We start from the raw sequence: 20,499 nt of genomic DNA, 5'->3' as shown, positions 1-20,499 counted from the left end.
ACACTTGAGGTAAAACTTATGGGATGATGACAAAAGTATCTAAAATTTTAAAAATATTTACAAAAGTACCTGTAAACTTTTTTTATTTATAAAAATACGACTGATTTAACATTAATTACAAAACTACCAAAAATGAAAATTATTTACAAAAGTACGATGTGTATAATGTCTGTATAATTATGGTATACTTTAGGAATATTAAAACTATAAATCAGATAATTTAAAAATAGTATTTGGTTTATTATTGGGTATAATTTTAGTATATTTTTAGTATATCGATTATAAAATTTTATATATATTTTCTAGTTGATAACATGTATAATTATTTTTATATGTATTTTTCAGTATAATTGGTAATTAACTAGAGAATTTGTATATTGTTCGTATAATTTTAATATATTATTAGTTTAATTGTTAGTATACGATGTGGTGTAATGTTGGTGTAATAATAAAATTTTCATTATATTTTGATGTATATACTCTTGATATGTTGGTGTAATTTTGGTATAATATTAATTTAATTTTAGGATACAATTTGATGTAGTTTAAGTAAATTTTTATTTAATATTAATGAAATTTCAGTATGCATAATGTTGGTATAATTTTGATATAATATTGATATAATAGTAGTTTATTAGTATAATGAGATTATACTCACAGTATACACCGTATGTTTGTAATTATTTTTAATTTTTTTGATACTTTTATAATTATTTTTAAAAATTTTGTAAATAAAAAAAGCCAACATGTAGTTTTGTAATTATTTTCATTTTTTTTGGTAAATGGTGTAATTTCCTCAAAACTTATTGGCGTATAGACCATGTTTATACATGTAAGCCAAAAGAAAAGGGAAGTGAGAGCAATGACAACATTCTAAAAAGGGAAATCAAAGATATGAGGCAACGTGGACAAACCTAACCCAATAAGAAACAATCAAAAACCCATCATTCATTCATTTTCCTTCATTCGGCTAAGTTCAGAGAGAAGAAGATGGAGGCAACAGCAATTTCTGGCAGCAGATTTCTCTATACAAACAAACATTTGATCAAACAAAACTCTTCCTCCGTTTCCCTTCTTACTATCAAATCCATGGCTACTCAAAAACCATCACCATCAGCTCCCAAAACTGTTAGCTCCAAGAAGGTTAGCTTTTCTTCTTTACTTTGATGAGTTCCGTTTTCCAAAACGTTATTATTTTTAGCATATTTTGATAAAACATATAGTTTCACGTTGTTTTCCATTTTCGACGTTTACGTTTCGTGCAATATAGACCATGAATAATGCTTATCTAAATAGCTTGTGTGGCGGTGATGATAATGCAGAGCTCGACGGTATTTCCGCTCGGTGAGAAAGGTCCGAGGAATAGCACGGTCGCAAGCTCGCCTCCGATTAAGCTGCTTACAAGGGTGGAGCAACTAAGACTGCTGAGCAAAGCAGAGAAAGCTGGGTTGCTATCTGCAGCAGAGAAAGCCGGTCTCTCATTGTCGTCGATAGAGAAACTGGGCCTTCTCTCCAAGGCAGAGGAATTGGGAGTCCTTTCTGCAGCAACCGATCCCGGGACTCCGGGGACTTTGCTCACCCTCAGCCTGGGGTTGCTGCTTTTAGGTCCCTTTAGTGTGTACTTTGTGCCTGAAGATAACCTTGTGGAGATTATAGTGCAGGTTGCAGTTGCTCTGGTTTCTGTTGTTGGGGGATCTGCAGCTTTTGCTGCTTCAAATTTTGTTGCAAACTTGCAGAAATCAAACTAAATTTGACAGCACGATTCATTTACAAATCTGCTCAAATGTTTTTCAATATTTTTTTCAATATTTAAAAATTCAGCTAATTAAAGATAAAAATCCACAATTCACAAACCATCTTCATTGAAATATAAAAGTACTCAACCTGAGTAAATTAAGATAATTTAATATTGCTGCTAAATGCATTACATTATCAATTTGTCATGCAGAAAGATGGGAAGAGGAAGAGCACCTTTACTAGATTATGTATGCGATTAAATGGAAAATTACATGGTTGCGCCAAATGCATTATCAATCTCCTGTAAGATTTTATGAAATTCCCTAGGGAAAACTAAAAAAAAAAAAAGGATAACAACAGCATTCTTGTGAAATGTTTTTAAATAAAAGGTAGAAAACCTGTATCTCTAGTGCCTTCATACCTCCAATTCTAATGTCAAAAAATCATCTATCCGTTTTCACGGGCCTATGTTGATGTCGAACCAGGACTGGTAGTGGTACCTTTTACTCCACTTTGGCGCCCTCCCCTTCGGCTTCCATTCTGATTAGTTCGCTGATATTCCTCACCGCTGCGCCCGCTTGAACCTTTGGGTCGCCCCGAAAATTCACCCTGGTTTCTGAATTCATTCCTGCCATAACCCCGGCCTCCACCACCACCAAAGTTCCCACGATTTTTGAAACTGTCACTCCGGAAACCACCTTTTCCTGACGGATACCTTCCTCTTCCACTGCTACCAACTACAAAAACCAGAGGATTTTTTCACCAATTACATAAATCATCATTATAAACCAAGTACTCAAATGGAATATAAATCATCTACTTTAACAAATAGACAATACATTTTAAGTTACCTCGGGTGTTGGTTTTCTTTTCCTCAATAATAGCTTGACGATCCCCAATGGTGACAGGCGAAGTCTGAAATTAATATTTGCAATAACATCAAATTCAAAAACAAACTCTGGGTTATGAAGTCTGTTAGCCGACAAAAACAGTGTATCAACCAAATTGCAAACAATGCACACCTCTATGTTCTCTTTGGTAAAACAAGAACAGCTAAATGAAGGCAGGGAAAAAGATTGGTGCACCAGAGAAGGAACACAGGTCTGCCGACTGAACAGACTAAGTTCATGCTTTAACCAAGAAAAGCTAAGAACATACTTTAAACCAATTCACAAAAATTCGGCACCCCAGCTTGCTATTTACCCATGATATGATATTAAAACCCTTAGATATGCCTACTTGTGAAACTGTATTGTGGGAATAAAAAGAGAGTTTTAAAAACCTTTCTTGTATCAGAAAACTTCTAGTAGAGTAGAACACAGAAAAAATCACTGAAAGGAACTATGAGCCCCAGTACTGCAGATAAAGCTTGATAAAGAGCAGATTTTCTTTTCATGCCTAAGATTCTATTTCAAGTGACACCGTTCAGACTGTTTAAACTAACCAACCATTGATCAAGAAACAACTAATGATCCTTAGTGAAAAGTATAATGACATATTGTCAATTTTGGAGGACAATTTCCCATTAGCCCTAGTCTAAGAACACACAATTTTTTTTTGAGGCCAATGCTTTGGATATTCTCATTGAATGGACAGGATTTAATATATGCCTTTTAGATTGAGGCCAATGTTTGTAATAACTTAAGTTGTTAATTAATTCCTTGATTTTCCCTAATATTGCACCTATCTCTCCCTCTGTTTTCCAGTAACCAAATAAATCCATCTATATCAAAGGAATTGGTCCAAAAAAATTATAAAACAAATCTCAATCACCTATTGGACTAGGACATTTATAGGACTCAAACTTCCAACAAACAGGACGCACAGATTTTGAGCATTTACAAAATTTTAAGAAACCCAAACAATCTTGGGCCTGATCCCAAATTTAATCACCTAAGTAGCTATCAAAATAATCAAGATACTACACATGGAAAGCACATGCTTATTCAAATAATAATAGATTTAAATAAAAGAGAACTACAATCCCATAACAAGTGAAATAAGGAAGTATCAGTACCTCAAGTGCACTTTGCATGGAACTCAATGTTTCAAATTCAACAAAGCCGAAACAGAACCCTTGCTGCATTCCATGAGAGTAACCAAAACAACTATGTTAAGAAGCTGCTTAGTTGGGAAGAATTGAAGAAAATAATGTAAAACATACCTTATTGCTTCTAACTTGGATACCACCACGTTTAATAGGCCCAAATTTTTTAAATGCCTCTTCAAGTTGTGCCTCTGTTGCATTAAAAGGGAGATTTCGTACATATATGGAGTGGCCTTCTCCTGTAACAACCACGATATTAAATAAAAATATTGGTTATTTAGGTACAACTAAAAGACAAAAGATGCACATTAAAACAATAGGTCCTCTCCCTCATTAGAGAGGGGTATCATTATCAGGATATCCAAAACGGATGATCCTGCCATATGCAATACCCTGACCTCTAGTAGTGATTAGTACTCCAAACATACTCAACAAAAACAAACAGAATCAGCTAAATTTTCACAAGAGCATATGTAACTTAACTTAGAAAACTATCAAATCAATTCAGTGATATATATACCTTCTTCATGGACATCGCCACTTTCAGGAGCACCACCGCTAGTCGGAGTAATAGACTCCGCTGCATAAGCAGGTTTTGCAGAGTTGGAAAATTGTTTTGCGGAGTATACAGGCGCCGCCTTCACATTAGTGGTAACAGAATGGACTGATCTAGTCACTGTATTACCTTTCATTACTTTCAGCTGCATAACAATACAGGTAAAAGTGTCAAACATCGACTGCATAACAAGGACTAATAGAATGAACTAGAAATATCACTCACAATTGAAGCATATGATTTCTTTGGAGCATCTTCCAAGATAGCAGAAGATGCATCAACACTAGAGAAAAGTTCATTGGGAACTGAACCAGATTGATGATCAATAACCTCATCTTCAACAACTGATCCTTCCTCCTTATCAGAAGGATCATAAACTTCAGCACCACTATCAAGATCTTCTTCCTCAAAAGAGGTAGCAGGATCAACTGTAAGATGATCAGCAGCCCGAGTAGGAACTGCATCAAAGATTATGTTTAGCATATGTAGATCACAACCATGTTTAAACCAGAAAAAAAAAAATCAAAGAAAGTAGCGCGAACCTGCTTCTGAGATACTACCCCAGCCTGATTGTGTTGTAGGCATTACTGGTGTAGCATTTTCATTAACATTATTAACCAAACTAGTATTATCATTTGGCAATGAATCAGTCTCCTCAACAAACCTTAATACATCATTCAAAACAAAGTAGCCTTTGTCTTGTGGAGCAAGGAAAAATGTTTGAGAGAATTTCCTCTTCACATTATCCTTTCCAGTTAAGCAACCAGTCACAAGAACAATTACACCTTTCTCATAAGACTCCTGAGCGTCTGCATTTTTAATCTCAGCTGTGCAGTCTTCATATTTCAAGGAAAGAATCTTTTCATTGATTGCCTGTTCCAAGATAAGTAATATGAAAATACCGTACATCATCTGAATTCAAATTGCTATTCATAAAAGCTAGTGACCTAGTAGGCTAGTATTAGAGGAAAATATAAATCTAGCATACATGTGTGCAGGAATATCCGGTACAATTATAGCATAATAGCTAATGACTTTGACCTATATGAGAAAAATCTTTAAACAGAGGTTCCATTAACAAATAGGCGTGATGCATATCAGGTTCTTATCACACATAACCAAACATCATGCTCATAATTATTGTTTTCTTGCTCTCAGAGGAATCTATATACACAAAAAAAACACATATACAAGAATAACCTAATCATCAATAGGGACAATCTTTCAATACCTATAGTTTCACGAGCAAGAACTTAATAGATATCCTACTATCTATCCTAGAATTTACATCCAAATTACAAGATTTTTGCTATTGGAAATTCGGAATAAAAACTTACTTGCATGGTAGTCACGGTCGTCATGGTACCGTCTGCATCTGGGCGACTTAGCAAACTAGAATCCTGATAAAATTTATGGACGAGCTCAGGAGATTGGTGTAAAATATGGTAATACTGCTCCACAAAGGCATTGCCAACAACATTAGCAGTAGGAGCAGAGGCAGGGTCTGCTTCCTGCATTGCCATCTGCGGACCGAACCCAACGCAACCATTTAGCAAACAAAACAATAATAACAGAATGAATCAAAGTACAAAACCCATCAACAAACACTCAAGAAAATTCAAACAAAACTATAAAATAAGAGCCATAATTTAAAGAACAAACATGTCAGATATTCGAAGTAAGCTCAATTATATAGAGAGTAAGGTATGAGCAATTGACCGCCTCACAAATTTAAACTTTCAAATAATACTATTAAAATTGATTAAATACTGTATAGATCATAATTAAAATTAATAATCAAGCTAAAAATTCAAGCTTTTACACACTGCTAAACAAAAGAAAGCTCCCCAAATCGAAAACAAAAACAAAAAGTGATGAACACCCAGAGAGGAGACGAACAGTAAGGTAAAGAAAGCAATTAAATTTATGAAAACTAAACGAACTGGTCAGATCATCCCAAAAACCGACAGAAACTAAAAAAAAAAACAGAACATAAACAGAAGTTACCTTTAATAATTGGTGCTTTGGATTTGGGTTTTTCGGACAGATAGAGAGAGATCTTAAGAGAGGGGTGGTTTAGTTTTTGAAATTATTAGGAATTAAAGGAGAGTGAATGAAAAGAGAAGGTTTATATATGACTTAATGTTAATACGGAGTGGGAGACATAAACACAAAATCTATTCAATGGTTAGTTGAGATTACAATTCACACCTTTCTTTCCTTCTTATTTCTTTTTTACTTTCCGCGGAATTCCGCAAATTAAAATAACACTTTAAAATTCCTAAAACGTTTAGGAAATTGAAACCTATTATTAATTGCGGTAATTTCCTGAAATACATGTTTTGCTAACTTATTTACTCATTTATCTATCAAATTTTGATTTTTCTTTTTTACTTTTTTTTATTTACAAAAAATAGCTTTTTGTTTTTTTAATTTCAAAAATAACTTTTTTTCGGTTTTCAATTTCAGTTTTCAGTTTTTTCGGTTAGATCGACCGAACCGACCGACAATTTTTTTATGTGTAGATATAGTGTTAACATCTCAGGGTACAGTTGAACAATCAATTTTATATTAACGTCTTTTTTTATCTAATTTTTGTATAATTCGTCTAACATTTTTTATCTATAATATTAAACAATCAAAAATATAAAACTAATAAGAAGTTACTAATAAAAAAATAAAGTATTCATTTCAGGCTAATAATCACCCACGGACCTGACTTTAGGGGTACCTTACGCTAAACCCCCTGATAAAAAAAAAACTGCCGTAAACCCCCTAAACTTTACCTAATGATCAGCTAAACCCCTTTTACCCTAAAACCGCCCCAAAAAACCGCCCCAAGCCCTTTATTTTCTCAAAAATACCTAAAATACCCCTAAGGTCAATAACAAAAACCAAACCAACCCAATCTAACCAAATCTAAAGTCATTATCTAATCAAATCAGACATAAACCATCCAAATCATACTTAAACCACCAATCAACTCAACTAAATCAAACCATCCAACCGAAAACTTCCACCCGCCGCCGCCGGTTTTTTCCGGCCACCACCGTCCATTGCCGCAAAAAAAATTATTCAAATAAAAATCATTTAATTTTAAAAAATAAATAAATAATTATTTTTAATTTAAATAAAAAAATAATTTTTTTTAAATTAATTTTAAACCCACCGTGGTGGGTCTGCTCACCGGATTGGGAAAAAAATTATTATTTTTTATTTAAATTAAAAATAATTATTTATTTAATTTTTAAATAAATTTAGGTTTGATTAGATTGTTTGGTTTGATTTGATTGGATCGGTTTTAAGTGTGGTTTAATTGAAGCTGTCTTGTTTGTTTGTATTTATTTACAGATTTGAAGGGTATTTTGGTCAATTTATGCGAAAAGGGGTTTAGCTAATTATTGGGTAAAGTTTAGAGGGTTTACGGCAGTTTTTTTTTTATCAAGGGGTTTAGCGTAAGGTACCCCTAAAGTCAGGGTCCGTGGGTGATTATTAGCCTTCATTTCATGAAGTAACAAAATTTTCTGCCATCGCCACCACCCTATCCTTTTATTCTGGATTTCCTTCTCCCTCTTTCTATTTTTTATCTGTTAATTGTCAATTTTTATCGACAATTTTGTTCATATGTTTGAAATCATTGTAAACTGTTTAAAACTTTTTATAATCGGTTATAAATTGATTGAAACTGTTTTTAAATAAAGATTACAAATTGTGTTTTTCGAAACTATTTAAAACCTTTGTAATCTGTTTGAAAATTTTGTAAACTGTTCAAAACCTTCTTAAATTTTTGAAGCTGTTTGAAACCATTGTATAATTATTTTTTAAATTATAATAAAACTATATTTTATAAATCTTTTGAAATTGTTTGAAACCGTTTCTAATAGATTTTAATTAAAAAAAATAAATTTATAGTTTATAGTTTTTTCTTTTTGAGAAAGTTATAATCATTGAATTTGCAATTGAAGTAAAATTTAAAACTGTTTGATTACGAACTAAAAATTTTAGTGGATCATGAACTAAATTTGAAACTCACAATAAATTTTTAATAATTAAATTGAATTATAAAATCAATTTTTTGAATTGTTATGAGCTGAAAATTTGAATTAATTTATTAAATTGTTAGTTATTTGATAAAAAAGGTGAAGAAAATACAAAGTACAAAAATAAAGGAGCACAATAAAAAAAATAAAGTTGTAACACGCTGGGGTAGGAAAATCAAATTTGAAAATGAGGCTTAAAAAACACTAATATATTTCTTTTTTAAGTATTTTGTTAATTATTCTTAAATAATAGGCAACTTAAAGTATATTTATTTCTAAATAAATGCGGGTTGATATCAGAGTCGTCTGTTCTGAACCGGAACCGATGACTACAGTTCTAAAATATTTGGAACCGGTCCAAAACGGGTACTTCTCAGTTCCAAAATGGTTTTGGTAATTTATCAAAAAAAAAAATGGTTTTGGTAAGATTTTAGGTTTGACTGGTTCCAAACCGGTCGACAGGGTGACTTAGCCTGTAGCCACCTCTATCTCAGGCAACGGCCGAAGAGCCTCACTACCCGCATGCGGCGCCTTTACCCTGCCTCAGTGAGAAAAACCTTTTTTAGTTATTTTTTCTACTTATTATGTTAATTTGCAGCTTTCTTATTTGGGTTAATGTCATAAAAATTCACCAACTACACGTATTTTTATTTTAATCACATATTTTAAATTTTCTCGTTTTCATATACGAACTATCACTTTTTCTCAAATTCATCACGGTGCTGAGGTGCCACGGCTTCATTAGTGTATTCGCTGAGGTGGAGGTCATTTTATACCAATGAATGACTGACACCTCAGCACCGTGCATGAATTGAGAAAAAATGGTAGTTCGTGCATGAAATGAGAAAATTTAAACTGCGTGATTAAAATGAGAAAACGTATAAAGTTCGTGATTTTTTTTAACATTAACCTTTCTTGTTTTTGCTAGAATAAAACTCTAAAAAAGATTAGTGCAGTCTAGTTCTACAAAAATTAAGGCCTCACTTGGTTAGGGGTAAATAGGGTAGAGAAATTGCACTTCTCGGAAAATAGTAAATTTTTTTGTTTGGTTTATTTTGTACACTTTACTTTCCGGTAAGTTAGATGTTTATCTTTCCTTTAACTAGGGACGTACCTTCACTAAGGCTTCACTTGGTTCAAAAGCTTATAAGTGAAAAGTTAATTATTAAGGAAATTCGTGTGGAGTAAATTAATCTTTTTATTTCTCGGTTCACTTAATAACTTTCCGAAAAATTGCATTCTATTTCTAATTAATTTAAATTAAAAGATAATATTCCTCTTAATAACTAAATTAGCTAATTAAATATAGAAATATAATTGCATTTTAATTAACTTAACTAAAGAAGTGTAACATACCTAAATTTTACTAGAGAATTCATTTTTCTAATCATGAGAAGTAAATTAACATAAATGAACCAAGTAAGAAAAGAAATAGTATTTCTCGAGAAGTTAGGCTTTTTTAATGAAGTTACTCCCAACCAAGTGAGGGTAAAACCTAAATATGTAGAACTTTCCTAACATTAGTATGGTTTGTTCTTCTTCAAAACTCTTATTTTAAAAAACACCATCGTTATCTCAACTTTTTCATGAAAGTAGAAATATCGAAGAAAATTTCATAAACTGGTCAAACTGACCATTTCTATTTGGTCTAAAAAAATTAAAAAATTCACCCAATTTGATTTTGAGAAAATGAATTTTTTGATTTAGTTTTGCTTTGATATTATAAGTACTGGGTTGATTTAATTTTGAACGTAAAAAGAATTAGTTGAATTTTAATATAAACCAAACTAAATAATTAACCGAACTGACTTGTTCAGTTTAGTTTGAGAAAAAAAAAATCTTTGAATTAATTTTTAAAAACAACTTTCTAAAAAATAAAATAAAATAAAATTTATGATTACATTTATAACTAATTTATTTATTATTTAAAATTTAAGATTTCAATTTTTTGAATTATATAAACAAGATATTTGAAATACGGAAGGTGTTTATTTCTCGTTTGCTTGGCTTTAAAAACACCCAGGGTTTAGAATGACAAAAAAAGTTAATATTTAGAAAAAAAAAATTAAGAGTTTTATTCTTATGAACTCATTTAATGTAAGTCATTGTTGCGTACAAAAACTCATTATATCTTCTCCTTCATATTTAGCTTTGGGTTTAAATGTTTTTCCTTTCTTTTTTTCATTGATTTGATGCTTATTTATCTGTAAGTCAGGTCTGAGATTTTGTCTCGTTGTATCACTGCGGTTTCCTATTTATTATTTTGTTGCTGAGAATACAAAGAAATCAGGGCAGAATGGAATTTGAATGCTTGTTGTTATGGATTCGACACGTCTGGAACCGGGTAATGAACATCTTCGGAAAGAATGTCGAACCTCTTCCGAGCGATATTGTTTTCGAAATACTATCCAGGCTCCCGGCTGATGAAGTTCTCAAATGTCGTAGTGTCGCTAAGGAATGGATGGCACTCGTTCCCACTCCGTATTTTTCGCGCTACCACCTTACGGGAGCTTCTCCAGTTGTGTTAGTACAGTATGTTTCACGCACAAAACCCTACAATGAGCATGGAATGCAATTTTCTTTAATTGATGTTGGAGCTAATGAGAACCAGATGGTCAAAAAATATTGCAGTAAGCCTACTCTCAAAATGCTAAGGTATTTGCCTCATGTTCTTTTTAGCTATAATGGATTAATTGTATTAGAATCACCCTGTTTTCCAGCGGACTCCCCGTACTCCATTATTTACAACCCCATCACACAACAGGAATTATTCATGAAAATGCCATATAGTACAGCCTACATCTGTGCTGTATATTTTCACAGTTCGGCCGGAGAATACAGGGCGATTTATACATATAAAAATCCCAATGCCGTTACCCATTGCTGCTGGTACTATCTAACATCAGCTCTAGTCGTGAAGAAGTGGTTTCCGCTTCCGATGGCTACTTTCGCGCCGCCTCTCAAGGATGGTCCTGTAAACATAAATGGGATTGTTTATTGGATGATTGACAGTAAAGTAGTAGATTATACAGCTGTTATTCCTCCTCTATGCACTGCATCTATAATCACATTCGACACGAAAACTGAGGAAATCCGAGTTATGGCTCATCCAGGGACGACATGTTCTAGCTGTCGAGATGCGCAGCCTTATATGAACCTCTTAAATGTGGAGAACAGGTTATTCTATGCTCGCATATATCTGAAACTCATCAGGATTTGGGTGCTTGAAGATTCTACGAAATGGCTCTGGGCTGAGAGGTACAATATTAATCTTGATTTCGACATGAAACGCTACCCATCCGTAACACATCAATACTATTATATAAAGCTTTTTTACCTCCCAGAGGGGCAGCTGCTAATGTATTGGGATGGTGTAGGGTTGTTTCAGTATCATCTCGAGCTGAGAAAATTTAGGCAAATTGATGTTATGCTCAATGGACGAAATATAACGAGTTGTGATAGGAGAAAATTATGCTGGAGTCCTTATACCAAAAGCTTTGAGTCCTTTCATAAAATTGTATGATTATTTCTTTCATATTCTCATATTGTTGCTGCTGCTAATATAAATTACACTATTGTACTTCATTTTGTAGAAAACTTGGTTTGTTTTCAATTTTTTGTTTCTGGATTTTGGAGTTTTTAGCCCGCTGTCTCAGCTATTCTTTTTCTATTCTTTTGGTTGTGATTTTGGAATTGTTTGATAATTCTTGGTTTTTTCTAGAGATCTTTAAATACATACTACAAATACAAAAAGTATTTACAAAACAAAGTTTACTTTATAAAATTACTATTCAAATAAAGCTAATTACAAAAATATTGTATTTTTATACTTATGTACAAATTTAATATATGAGGCTCTTTTTAGAATACTGTATTTTTATACTATAGGTACAGTAGACCCTCTAATAATTAATACTCAATAAATTAATAATTCTAATAATTAATAAAATTTTAGGGAACTAATTTTAATATTACGTCTTATTTAATATTCAATAAATTAATAATTCTAATAATTAATAAATATTTGATCCACCATGTGTATTAATTATAAGAAGGTCGACTATAGTTGTTTCTTTTTAAATACCACGTTTCACGAACGCTCTTTTCAATCATCATGTTCTATCAACACTTAAAAAAATTAACCAGATCTGGTTTTCCAAATAGCAATAACAATTTTTATTAATTTTCCCATGTATTCAAAATTATATTCTATCAAATTTAGAAATGAAGAAACCAGGGTAGCTTTTATACTAAGGACCAAACTGGAGGCCAGAGGTCAAGAAATCAAGATCCGTTATTGACTAAAATGGTCGCGTACCGAACGGACTTGCCAAGCCTAAATGCGATATGAGCATTGTTTGAACAGCGATGTATTCATAATTTTGAAACCGATTGAGATTCATACATGCTACCTATTGAGCGGTAATAAAATTAAATGATCACCGGTAATGATTATTTAAACTAAGCATGATAACTAAAGATTGAAAATGATATATGTATGAGGTGACGGTAACACCATTCACGACCTAGACTAATAGGAAATATTTTGAGGTGACGGTTTGCAAATCCGATCCAAATTTGTACGACGATGGTACTATTGACGCACAGCCTAAATCTGTGATGTTAGACAAATTATGATTTGTGGTTATATGTTATGGCATGTTATGATTATGAAATTGAGATTTAGGGTTTCATTTTGAATCGAATATTTGACAATGTATCAACTTTTTTGCATGTGGTTTTATGTTAATGTATTTAGTAAATTTTGCGAACTCACTCATTTTTAAACTGATCCGTTGATAATTTTCCCTTTTCAGATAAATATTTTGACTTAATAGGATCTCTAGTTGTCCTTAAAAATCTTTCTGGTTTATAATATGCTTATACTATTTCTAGTGCTATATTAGCAGGTATCATGGGTTGCTAGTTCGGCTATTATTATAAAGGTTAATGTTATAATAATTCACCAACTTTACATGTTTTCTCAATTTAATCACATTATTTATAACTTTTCATAAAAATACATAAACTTTCATTTTTTTTCCAATTCATACACGGTGCTGACATGTCACTCATTTATTGGTTAAAAATAACTTATAGATCAGCAAATTGCACCAGTAAATGAGTGACACGTCAGCACCGTGTATGAATTTGGAAAAAAATGAAAGTTAATGTATTTTTATGAGAAGTTTTAAAGAACGTGATTAAATTGAGAAAACGTGTAAAGTTGGTGAACTTTTATGATATTATCCCTTATTATAACTTATTATACGGTTAAAACTCTAACTTTTTTTATATCAATATGTGAATGTATGTTTAAATAAATGCACATTTTTTTATGGCATTTGTTTATGTATGGTGAATATACCGGCTATCCAATACAATTTTATTTGAAACATGGCGGTATAGTAATTGGTTTGTTGTTTAAACGCTCAAGTTTTTTATGCGATTTTGCCGGTTTATTGTAAAAGAGATTAATAAGTTATGATCGGTTTTATAATTCGCAAAAAAATTATAGTACTTATAAGTTTACTGCGGATTTCGGATTAACCACTTACATTTCTTAGCGTAGGTCTCGACACTACAAGGAATTCTGTATTTGGCAACAAATTCTTTTGCAGCTAATTTTTTTTTGCTGTTAAGAAACATTTTGCAGCATTAATTTTGAAATTTGCTGCCATTAGTTAAGTTATAGCAGCATTTTATAATAAATTTTGTTAACAATTACTTAAGGCAACGTTTATTAGCAGCAACATGGCACAAATTTTTTTTGTTGCTATATATTAACAGTAACAATTTTAGCACTACTAGCAGCAAAAATGTTTGCTTCTAATTCTAATATTTCTTGTAGTGCGATCCTAGAAATCGGGTCGTGACATGTATTTTAATTTAAGATTTAGTTAGGCATGATACTCAATTTTTTATAGTACTTTTAGGTCGACCCTGTTCATTTTCTTACTTATATAAACGAGATATTTGAAATATGGAAGGTTGTTTATTTGCTTGGCTTTTAAAATAATGCCCAAGCTTTTTTTCTTGCGTACAAAAACTCACTCTCGTCTTCTTCAGATTTAGCTTTGGGTTTGAAGGTATTTGCTTTCTTCTTTGCTGTTTCTTTTTCATTGATTTGATGCTTATTTTTATTTAATTTTATGGATTAGGTTAAAGCAATTAGATGGAATTAGTAATTAATTTGTGCGATTGATTCAGAGTGTTGTATGCTTTATAGATTCTGTTCAGAGTGTTTATCCCATGCAACCGTTGCGCCACGTCATTTTTACATCAAGCCAATGAGCATTTGCGATAGGGAATTTTTTAATTATTACTTATTTCTTTTATCATTCAATTTTCCACATGGCTAACTGGTTTGTTGCACGAATGACATGTCGCAACGGTTGTGTGCAATAATTTTTCTTCTATTCAATTGAAATCCTTTGCTATTATTTGTATGGGCAATGCTAAATGTGAAATGGTAAATGGCGCGAAATTTTTTGGACACAAAATGTCCTGAAATAATTTTTTTACAAATAAGATTTTAAATTAATTTTACTTATAAATAAATCTTTTTCATTTATGGTTTGATAATCACTCTTTTTTGGAAATAAGAAATTTGACATAAATACTTAAAGACTTTGTTATAAATTGCTCTTTTATTTGTTACTAGTTTCGCATTACGTGCTATGCACGTGGCTCGTAACGTAACTCGTCAATGAACATATTAGTAAATTTATTATAATTATATCAATTTTTTATTTATAATTAATATTAAATTAGTTAAGAATTTTTATAAAAGTAAATATAATATATTCTGTTATTAAATTTGTTCCATACTGAATTTGTTCTTCTTTTGGTTTTATAATAACTATAATTAAATAATTAACTTAATTTTATTAATAATATTTTTAAAAATAACAAAACAAAAATTTAAATAATAATATATTGACCAAATACAGTATTTTAATTTTGTAGTTCAATCAAACTAAAAGATAAGTATTCCTACTAATTTAGAGACAATTTAGTTATTTTTTAAATACTAAAAACTAAATTGGAGATAAGTTAGCTATATATTTTAATTAGAACTTTAATTACAATAGTGATTAATTAAATAACTAATTAGTTAATGACAATAAAACTTTTATTTAGTACTAAATTGAAAAGGATTATTCAGTAAATTTGTCTGTCCCCCCATCCGTACTTTTATATATAGTACTAGTTTTTCGCCACGTGCTACGCACGTGAGCGGCATTATATGACCCGTTATTTAAATTAAATATTAATTAAAATAAGAAATACAAAATTTATTTCAAATACATCTTATGAATTTTATTAAAGTTAAGACTATATCACTTAAGGGACCTATATCACTTAAGGAACTTATACACATATAAGCGATATTTATATAACCCATTATAGAGTAATATATATAAATTAACTTTTTGAAGGCTAATTTTATAATTGGTCGCGTGCCACAATTAAATGAGTACTTTCATTTAAAACTAAATGAGCTACTGTCTCCTTTCACATATTTGAGCAAAACATTGTCCCGTAAGATCATCCATTAAAACTCTCTCTTAATATCTCTTGTACAACCAAAATAATAGGACATTCATCACTATGCAGATTACCAATTATGATTCATAATCTTAAGGTTCGTAGCAATTCTGGCACTAATTAATCCCTAATTAAGATTAAAAGTCAATAATTTATAAACATATTACACAATATAATAATCAAACACATGAAAGAATAAAAGAGGCTAACTTTATATGATAGTTCAAAAGAATAAGAAAAAGAAATAGATAAACATTCATCCTAAATCAACATGTGATGCCTTCTACTTTTTCTTCCATATATGATTTTTCACCATCTTTAGATTAGTTTCAACAAATAATTTTTTTTACTAAATTTAACTATTTATACATTTATTTACTTATGGTAGTTCTATTTAAATTAGAACTCTCTATAACTTGAACTTTTTTTTGACCAATAAAACTTGAACTTAAATTCAAGAAAATAATAGAATTGGATTAACAAACAAAATTGTTATTGTAAACTATTCACCAATATGGCTAGGTTAGATTTAATTATCTAACCTAAAATTCAAATTCCTATTCGATTTTACGATTTTACTATATGTAGAAAATGTTACATTTAAGCAATTTATATATTTTTATTTTGTTAATATTTAATAAATTAACGGGACATATGAATAGCTCACGTGCGTACTAAATTATCTATACAACTAAAATTTATTAAAATTAAAACGGGGCAAAGTGTGATATTTTTTATGTAATATGTACAAAAAATAAAAAACTTTACTTGATAATTATTATTATTTTATAAATTAAGAGGGGCAATTGTCCCTCTTGCTTCTCATGTGGCTCCGCCACTGATTGGAACCAAATTAATTTTTTATTTAGGTCTGCATCTAACGTAGGGCGGGAAAGCCATATTGTTTTCCACGAATCAATGTAAATATTAATAGAGTTTTAAGTTTACCTAAACACTAATCTTTTATTTACATTATCTTAATTAAATTAAATTTCTATTAAGATTATATATTTTTAATATGAATTATACCCTTAATGGAGTCTATTTACATGACCTGTTATAAATTTAATAATAAATAAAATATAAAATAAAACAAAATAGTTATATTGTTAATAATTAAATTGTTATAGATAATTTTTTATTTACACGTGCTACGCATGTAAGTAATAATTACATGACATGAAATAATTAAATATAGTATTCATGCTATAAATAATTTATTTTTTATACATATTTAAATTGTTATGAATAATATTTTGTTTGTACAAGTGAAATAATTACCCTCTGTTTGATTTAAAGATTACTTAAACTATTATTAATATTTTCACAAATTAGAGGGGAAAGGAACAAAATGACTACAAATTCTAATAAAATAGATATATGTAAATAAAAGAAAAGTGATGGCTGCTATAATATAAATGCCTTATAGAGCTACTTTAACAATTAAATCTATAACCAAATAATTATGACATAAAAGAAAAATAATTAAAACCAATGGAAACAAACAAAATTGAAATATGTACCTTGAGGAGAAATTCTTAGGTAGACTCAGTCCACCACGTCATTCGTGGACTAAGCCTATCACATAATGACACGTCATTAAAATGATGGCAATTTTGTAATATTACTATTCAAATGTGTAAATAAATAATAAACGAATTTTTAAAATTGTCATCATTTTAATGACGTGTCATTATGTGATAGGCTAGTTCACGGATGACGTGGTGGACTAAGTCTACCTAAGAATCTCTCGTACCTTGAGATTGAAAGGTTCGAAGAAAATTTATGATAATCAAACTTCACGGTATAATAAATGTTATGAATTAAAATGTACTGTTATGTTATGTTTACTATTTATATTAGTTAGAATAAGATTCCTATTAAAATTAAAATTAGAGTAGTATTCTAATTAACTTCTAATTGAGGATCTGGAATGCATTAAGGACTCTATCCATCCTAAAAAGCTAAAAGCCTAAAATTAATTCAATAATTAATATGATTTTCTTTTTCTAATAATTAGACTCTAAATTAGTAAGGTTTTCTTTAATTAAAATATTAAATAAAATAGTTTAGTTATTAATAAATTGTTATCTACTGCTAAATACATGCTACGCACGTGATTGATAATTATATGACCCGTTATTTTATATGAATATTAGCTAAACTATTAAATGTAATAATTAAACTATAAATAAAATATTATAAAATAATTTTTATTAAATTAAAATTATAGTATTTAAATGATATTTGTATGATGTTCAATTAGAAGTATAATTTTCTCATGTGTAATCTTCGGCAATATGAATTTGACATAAGGTTTAATGAGTATATATGCGTGTGTTATTTGCTTTATCTATAATTAATTGGACACTTTCAATTGAAGTCTTATTATCCTATTAAAACACTAATTTGTGTCTATTTTGGATGTCTTTTGTTTCTACAGAAAACAAAAAGCAGTTCTAAGTTCTAACTCAAATACAATACTATCAGTACGGTTATTTTTATTTCTATATTAAATCAGTATTTTTTATTTGAATTAAATTTGTACTTATTAATTTTATTATTAATTTATACCCTTAATGAACTCTATTATCGTAATTTTGTCTGTCCCCCCCTTTCCACATATAAGATAAATAGATAGATAGATAGATAAATAGATAGATAGATAGATAAAAAGAGCAATTAATGGCTTCATTAATATATTACTTGATCATTATAATTGATTAGATTAGTAAGTTTTATAAAATTAAAAAATAATAACTAGTATTTAAAAAAAATACACATTTTAATAATTTATATATAAATTCATATCATTTTTTTATATCAGTAATAATTTATATTATTTTTAAAATGACATTTATACTGATTGTTTTGCATTTTTTTAGTTTTATATCATTTTTTCAGTTTTATATTAACAAATAAACATAAAAAAATATAAATATAAATTTAAAAGTAATATATAAAAAATGATATTATATTTGATAATTCATTTTTTATTTTTTAGTTTTAAATGATATTAAATTTAAAATTAATATATAAAAAATGACATTATATTTATTCTATTTTTTCAGCTTTATATTAATACTTATACAATAAAAAATATAAATTTTAAACTAATATATAAAAAAGGGATTATTTTCCAAATACCTTATTTGGGTAAAATATTTACACCATTTTGACCCATCTTTTCCTCTTATCCTATGTTACCTAATAAGTTAATTTATTTATAAAAAATACCTACTATATAAAGAAGCCTTATCTCATTTTAGGTTAAACTTTTTCATAGCCACATTTTCTTTTCTCTCTCTTCTCTCTCTTCTTCTCTCTTTTCTCTTTTTCTTTTTCTTTAGATTTTCAGTTTATCTCCTCCGATTATTTTTCCGTTCGTCTTTTCCGTTCGTTTTTCCGGTCGCGCTTCCGTTAGTCTACTTCCGATTTCTCGTCGTTTCCGGTCGGTTTTCCGTTCGCGCTAGTCCGTTCGTCTTTTCCGTTCGCGCTATGGATTTCTCGACTCGTTTTTAGATTTGTTTAATTTTTTCGATTTTATATAATGATTTAAATATTTTGTAAGTAAATTATTGTAGATCTATAATTTTTTATTTATAAAATTGTTATATTATTCATATAATTATTTATTTTGTCTTCTCTGATTCATAAATTTGTTTATTGCTACTGATTTTGTAAAGAAAATATTGATTTATGGTGCATTTGTAATAATTTTATAATATCTTTACGTTTTAGTGTATTTTTGGTGTATTAATAGTGTATTTCTGCCGTTTTTTAGTATATTTATGGTGTATTTGCAGTGTTTCTGGTGTATTTGCAGTGTTTCATGGTTAAACCACAAAAACACTAAATGCCATAAATACACTACTTATACACTAATTTTACACTATATAAACACCATAAAAACACTACTGTTACACTATAAAAAATAAAATAAAAAATTTCAGGAAAAAATTTTATAAAAAATAAAAATTAACACTATATATACACTAATCTTACACTATATAAAAAAACTGATGGTTGGTTCGGTCGGTTTGGTTGACCGAACCAAAAAACCGAAAAACCGAAAATCGAAATTGAAAAACCGAAAAAGATATTTTGGTAAATAAAAAAATAAAACAGGTAAATAAAGTTAGGGAAAAAGTCAAAAAATAAAACTCAAAACTTGCAATGTAAAGTTGTAATTATTTTGACGAAACATGTATTTAGGGAAATTAGCACATAAAAAAATTATATTATATTTAATAATTTATTATACATATTTGGTAAGATATATGATGAGATTTTATTTCAAAAACTATTCTTGATAGATATGGAAATATAGGTGCGGTCAATATCGTGTCCATTCATATTAACAATTATTCTCCTATTAACTATAAATTTTCTCTGACTATAATAAATGACTCACTATTTTTAATAGAAATAAAATTGCATTCTCACTTTAATAATTTTTTTTTGACTATTATAAATGACTAAATATTTTATGTAGCCTATATAAAAGAGTGATATAACTATTCTTTTTCTTCATACAGTGGATAAATTAAAAATTAAAATAAAATGGT

The 20,499-nt window shown here is 29.5% G+C and overlaps 2 protein-coding genes across 2 annotated transcripts; one reads left to right on the top strand and one right to left on the bottom strand.

Moving 5' to 3' along the window:
- The first annotated feature begins 884 nt into the window (after positions 1-884).
- On the top strand, positions 885-1,794 carry LOC126673581 (uncharacterized). The gene is made up of 2 exons (XM_050367780.2): positions 885-1,143; positions 1,323-1,794. The coding sequence occupies exons 1-2, from the start codon at positions 991-993 to the stop codon at positions 1,746-1,748; spliced, it is 579 nt and encodes a 192-aa protein (XP_050223737.1). The 5' UTR covers positions 885-990; the 3' UTR covers positions 1,749-1,794.
- Positions 1,795-1,889: 95 nt separating this feature from the next.
- LOC126673580 (nuclear transport factor 2) lies at positions 1,890-6,528 on the bottom strand. Its single transcript, XM_050367779.1, has 9 exons — positions 6,348-6,528; positions 5,678-5,863; positions 4,883-5,213; positions 4,566-4,798; positions 4,305-4,485; positions 3,902-4,023; positions 3,755-3,817; positions 2,589-2,652; positions 1,890-2,474 (listed from the first exon to the last, which is right to left on the bottom strand). Exons 2-9 carry the CDS (start codon positions 5,861-5,863, stop codon positions 2,203-2,205), a joined length of 1,452 nt encoding a protein of 483 aa, XP_050223736.1. The 5' UTR covers positions 6,348-6,528; the 3' UTR covers positions 1,890-2,202.
- Positions 6,529-20,499: the final 13,971 nt, after the last annotated feature.

The sequence above is a fragment of the Mercurialis annua genome, linkage group LG3 (assembly GCF_937616625.2).
Source record: "Mercurialis annua linkage group LG3, ddMerAnnu1.2, whole genome shotgun sequence".
In the NCBI taxonomy this organism is placed as follows: domain Eukaryota; kingdom Viridiplantae; phylum Streptophyta; class Magnoliopsida; order Malpighiales; family Euphorbiaceae; genus Mercurialis; species Mercurialis annua.
Note: the sequence above shows the minus strand (reverse complement) of the source record. Positions and strands in the feature narration are given on the sequence as shown.

Excerpts from the sequence above, each read along its gene's own strand:
- LOC126673581 (XM_050367780.2), top strand. The coding sequence starts at position 991 with ATGGAGGCAACAGCAATTTCTGGCAGCAGATTTCTCTATACAAACAAA. Across the intron at positions 1,144-1,322 it reads AAACTGTTAGCTCCAAGAAG|AGCTCGACGGTATTTCCGCT; the intron begins GTTAGCTTTTCT and ends ATGATAATGCAG.
- LOC126673580 (XM_050367779.1), bottom strand. The coding sequence starts at position 5,863 with ATGGCAATGCAGGAAGCAGACCCTGCCTCTGCTCCTACTGCTAATGTT. Across the intron at positions 4,799-4,882 it reads GGGTAGTATCTCAGAAGCAG|TTCCTACTCGGGCTGCTGAT; the intron begins GTTCGCGCTACT and ends TCTTTGATGCAG. Across the intron at positions 4,486-4,565 it reads AGAAATCATATGCTTCAATT|CTGAAAGTAATGAAAGGTAA; the intron begins GTGAGTGATATT and ends ATTGTTATGCAG.